Genomic DNA, 4723 nt, shown 5'->3' with positions numbered 1-4723 from the left:
GCAGCGCTCCCCAGGCCCCCTTCCCCCAGAGCGGTCGAGCAGGCAGCATCTCTCATTCAGTTCCTGGCCCCAGCTAGGCCTCTCTCTCAGAGCGAGAGCTGGAAGTCTGCCATCCCTCCCAGTCAGCTCCCAAGTGAGCAGGGCTCCCCACTTTTAACCCCCCCCCCCCTACAAGCCTGACACCTGGGGCAGGTGCAGCAGGGTGGAGCCGATGGAGCTGACAGCAGCTCACAAACCCAGTGGGGTGCTTGCATACCCCATCACAGTGCTCCTCCTAGCCCGACAGGTTGCTCCTAGCCTGCAGGCCATTTGGAGAATACAAGCTCAGTGGCTTCCATGCGGAATAACATCCAGCAAGGGTGTCTAGGTTCTTAGGGCAGTCATACAGCGGAGGCTGCAGAGTGCATCCTCCCAGCTACAATTTGTACCTTCCCCTTTTGGAATTATCAAGGCTTGTGTAAAGAGAGGCCTCTTAAATCATCTGGGCCATCTCCCAGCCAATGCAGGATTGTCCCTGCAGACAAGTGCTATCCCAGGGAGCCTGCTTGGGGCCTGGAGTGGCCCTGGAGGGATCTTGCCTCAGTTTCCCTCCAAGGTCCCAGAAATAATTTACTCACAGCAAAGGGTCTTCTAAGTGATTAGTCCCCCTCTCCGGGGATCTAATTTATTAAACACCATCCAGCTCCCAAAAGAGCCCCCATTCCGACCCCCAAAGTTCAGGGTTTCACAGCCTTCCTCTTAGGGACTCTGCCCTTTAAGTACTAGCCTCCCCAACATAGGTGCTCTGGAGCACCCATGGAAAAAAAATAGCTGATGCTCAGCACCCATGGGCCAGCCCACAGATCAGCACCTCCCGCTCCCAGCACCTCCTGCCTGCTATGGATCAGCTGTTCAGCGGCATGCAGGAGGCACTGAGGTGGGGGAGGAGCGGGGGCAGGAAAAGGCAGAATATGAGTGGGGGCAGGGCCTGGGGCAGAGTGGGGGCAGGAAGAAGCAGGGTGGGAGTGGCAGTGGGGGCTTGGAGGAAGTGGTGGGATCTGGGGCAGAGCGGGGGGTTGAGCACACAGCCGCCCTGCCCCCCCCCCCCGAGATCTGAGTAAGTCGGCACCTATGCTCCCCAGCCTACTCTTCTCTCCTTAAGCTTAGAGATTTGCACAGCCCTTCTTCTAGGGACTGTGGCTTTAAGATCTGGCCTCCCTGGCATATAACTCACCCTTCCAGTTTACAGGGTCACACAGGTCTCTAGCCTGGAGCTGTATCCTGGTTGATTTCCTCCCCCACCCTGGCTTTAATAGCTCATTCTCTCTGGTTGGGCTTGCAGCCTTCTTTTGAGTAACCCAGCCCCCAGTCACCTGAACACTTGACCCTTCCCAGGTGGGTCTAATTACCCCAAGCCCCTCTCTGGGCCAGCTGGGAGAGAGTGGAGCCTTGCTCTGCCCATTCTCCAAGGCTCCTGGGCCCTGGCCCTTAAAGGCACAGTGGTCTGGGTTTTCCTACACCTGTGTTCTCCCAGATGCAGACTGTTCCCAGAAACCAACTTCCTTTCTCCAAATGACTGAGTCAAGGCCTTCCTCTGCTTGCCCTGGACAGATGGAACAGAGTAACTACCTCCTCTAACCTTAAAGGGCCAGTACCATGCTACAGTTCCCTACAGGACGCTATCTCATGTTTGCTTAACCTAGAGCTGCATATCCCAAGACATGAGGTCCCGTCCCATCTCCTAAATTAGGGGAAAGAGTCCTGCAAAACCTACGCAAGCTGAACTGTCTGGGCTGCACACATATCAAGGCCTAATCACACAATTGAGCTGAGCATCCCTCGGGCTGTAAATTCATAGACTCACAGAGTTTAAAGCCAGAAAAGACCATTAGATCATCTACCCTGGCCACATGTATATCACAGGCCATTACTTTTCACCCCCTTGTCCCTGTATCAAGCCCAATAACTTGTGTTTGACTAAGCCCTGGTCTACACTAGGACTTTAGGTCGAATTTAGCAGCGTTAAATCGATTTAAACCTGCACCCGTCCACACAATGAAGCCCTTTATTTCGACTTAAAGGGCTCTTAAAATCGATTTCCTTACTCCACCCCTGACAAGTGGATTAGCGCTTAAATCGACGTTGCCGGCTCGAATTTGGGGTACTGTGGACACAATTCGATGGTATTGGCCTCCGGGAGCTATCCCAGAGTGCTCCATTCTGACTGCTCTGGACAGCGCTCTCAACTCAGATGCACTGGCCAGGTAGACAGGAAAAGAACCGCGAACTTTTGAATCTCATTTCCTGTTTGGCCAGCGTGGCAAGCTGCAGGTGACCATGCAGAGCTCATCAGCAGAGGTGACCATGATGGAGTCCCAGAATCGCAAAAGAGCTCCAGCATGGACCGAACGGGAGGTACGGGATCTGATCGCTGTTTGGGGAGAGGAATCCGTGCTATCAGAACTCCGTTCCAGTTTTCGAAATGCCAAAACCTTTGTGAAAATCTCCCAGGGCATAAAGGACAGAGGCCATAACAGGGACCCGAAGCAGTGCCGCGTGAAACTGAAGGAGCTGAGGCAAGCCTACCAGAAAACCAGAGAGGCGAACAGCCGCTCTGGGTCAGAGCCCCAAACATGCCGCTTCTATGATGAGCTGCATGCCATTTTAGGGGGTTCAGCCACCACTACCCCAGCCGTGTTGTTTGACTCCTTCAATGGAGATGGAGGCAATACGGAAGCAGGTTTTGGGGACGAAGAAGATGAGGAGGAGGAGGAGGTTGTAGATAGCTCACAGCAAGCAAGCGGAGAAACCGGTTTTCCCGACAGCCAGGAACTGTTTCTCACCCTAGACCTGGAGCCAGTACCCCCCGAACCCACCCAAGGCTGCCTCCTGGACCCAGCAGGCGGAGAAGGGACCTCTGGTGAGTGTACCTTTTAAAATGCTATACATGGTTTAAAAGCAAGCATGTGAAAGGATTACTTTGCCCTGGCATTTGCGGTTCTCCTAGATGTAGTCCTAAAGCCTTTGCAAAAGGTTTCTGGGGAGGGCAGCCTTATTTCGTCCTTCATGGTAGGACACTTTACCACTCCAGGCCAGTAACACGTACTCGGGAATCACTGTAGAACAAAGCATTGCAGTGTATGTTTGCTGGCATTCAACCAAAATCCGTTCTTTATCTCTCTGTGTTATCCTCAGGAGAGTGAGATATAATTCATGGTCACCTGGTTGAAATAGAGTGCTTTTCTTCAGGGGACACTCAGAGGAGCCCATTCCTGCTGGGCTGTTTGCCTGTGGCTAAACAGAAATGTTCCCCGCTGTTAGCCACAGGGAGGGGAGAAGGTTGAGGGGGTAGTCACGCGGTGGGAGGAGGCAAAATGCGACCTTGTAACGAAAGCACATGTGCTATGTAGTAATGTTAACAGCAAGGTTTACCCTGAAAGAGTGTAGCCACTGTTTTATAAAATGTGTCTTTTTAAATACTGCTGTCCCTTTTTTTTTCTCCACCAGCTGCATGTGTTTCAATGATCACAGGATCTTCTCCTTCCCAGAGGCTAGTGAAGCTTAGAAAGAAAGAAAAACGCACTCGCGATGAAATGTTCTCCGAGCTCATGCTGTCCTCCCACACTGACAGAGCACAGACGAATGCGTGGAGGCAAATAATGTCAGAGTGCAGGAAAGCACAAAATGACCGGGAGGAGAGGTGGCGGGCTGAAGAGAGTAAGTGGCGGGCTGAAGAGAGTAAGTGGCGGGCTGAAGACAGGGCTGAAGCTCAAATGTGGCGGCAGCGTGATGAGAGGAGGCAGGATTCAATGCTGAGGCTGCTGCAGGACCAAACCAGTATGCTCCAGTGTATGGTTGAGCTGCAGCAAAGGCAGCTGGAGCACAGACTGCCACTGCTGCCCCTCTGTAACCAACCGCCCTCCTCCCCAAGTTCCATAGCCTCCACACCCAGACGCCCAAGAACGCGGTGGGGGGGCCTCCGGCCAACCAGCCACTCCACCACAGAGGATTGCCCAAAAAAAAGAAGGCTGTCATTCAATAAATTTTAAAGTTGTAAACTTTTAAAGTGCTGTGCTTAAAGTGCTGTGTGGCATTTTCCTTCCCTCCTCCACCACCCCTCCTGGGATACCTTGGTAGTCATCCCCCTATTTGTGTGATGAATGAATAACGAATGCATGACTGTGAAGCAGAAATGACTTTATTGCCTCTGCAAGCAATGATTAAAGGGAGGAGGGGAGGGTGGTTAGCTTACAGGGAAGTAGAGTGAACCAAGGGGCGGGGGGTTTCATCAAGGAGAAACAAACAGAACTTTCACACCGTAGCCTGGCCAGTCATGAAACTGGTTTTCAAAGTTTCTCTAATGCGTACCGCGCCCTCCTGTGCTCTTCTAACAGCCCTGGTGTCTGGCTGCGCGTAACCAGCAGCTAGGCGATTTGCCTCAACCTCCCACCCTGCCATAAACGTCTCCCCCTTACTCTCACAGATATTGTGGAGCACACAGCAAGCAGTAATAACAGTGGGAATATTGGTTTCGCTGAGGTCTAAGCGAGTCAGTAAACTGCGCCAGCGCGCCTTTAAACGTCCAAATGCACATTCTACCACCATTCTGCACTTGCTCAGCCTGTAGTTGAACAGCTCCTGACTACTGTCCAGGCTGCCTGTGTACGGCTTCATGAGCCATGGCATTAAGGGGTAGGCTGGGTCCCCAAGGATACATATAGGCATTTCAACATCCCCAACAGTT

General features: G+C 52.5%; 1 protein-coding gene across 1 annotated transcript; it reads left to right on the top strand.

Annotated features, from left to right (window-relative positions):
* Positions 1 to 1092: 1092 nt before the first annotated feature.
* On the top strand, positions 1093 to 4505 carry LOC142068359 (uncharacterized). Its single transcript, XM_048870882.2, has 2 exons — positions 1093 to 2899; positions 3487 to 4505. Exons 1-2 carry the CDS (start codon positions 2317 to 2319, stop codon positions 4026 to 4028), a joined length of 1125 nt encoding a protein of 374 aa, XP_048726839.2. The 5' UTR covers positions 1093 to 2316; the 3' UTR covers positions 4029 to 4505.
* The last annotated feature ends 218 nt before the right edge of the window (positions 4506 to 4723 follow it).

The sequence above is a fragment of the Caretta caretta genome, chromosome 12 (assembly GCF_965140235.1).
Source record: "Caretta caretta isolate rCarCar2 chromosome 12, rCarCar1.hap1, whole genome shotgun sequence".
Classification (NCBI taxonomy): Eukaryota; Metazoa; Chordata; order Testudines; family Cheloniidae; genus Caretta; species Caretta caretta.
Note: the sequence above shows the minus strand (reverse complement) of the source record. Positions and strands in the feature narration are given on the sequence as shown.

Excerpts from the sequence above, each read along its gene's own strand:
- LOC142068359 (XM_048870882.2), top strand. The coding sequence starts at position 2,317 with ATGCAGAGCTCATCAGCAGAGGTGACCATGATGGAGTCCCAGAATCGC. Across the intron at positions 2,900-3,486 it reads AGGCGGAGAAGGGACCTCTG|CTGCATGTGTTTCAATGATC; the intron begins GTGAGTGTACCT and ends TTTCTCCACCAG.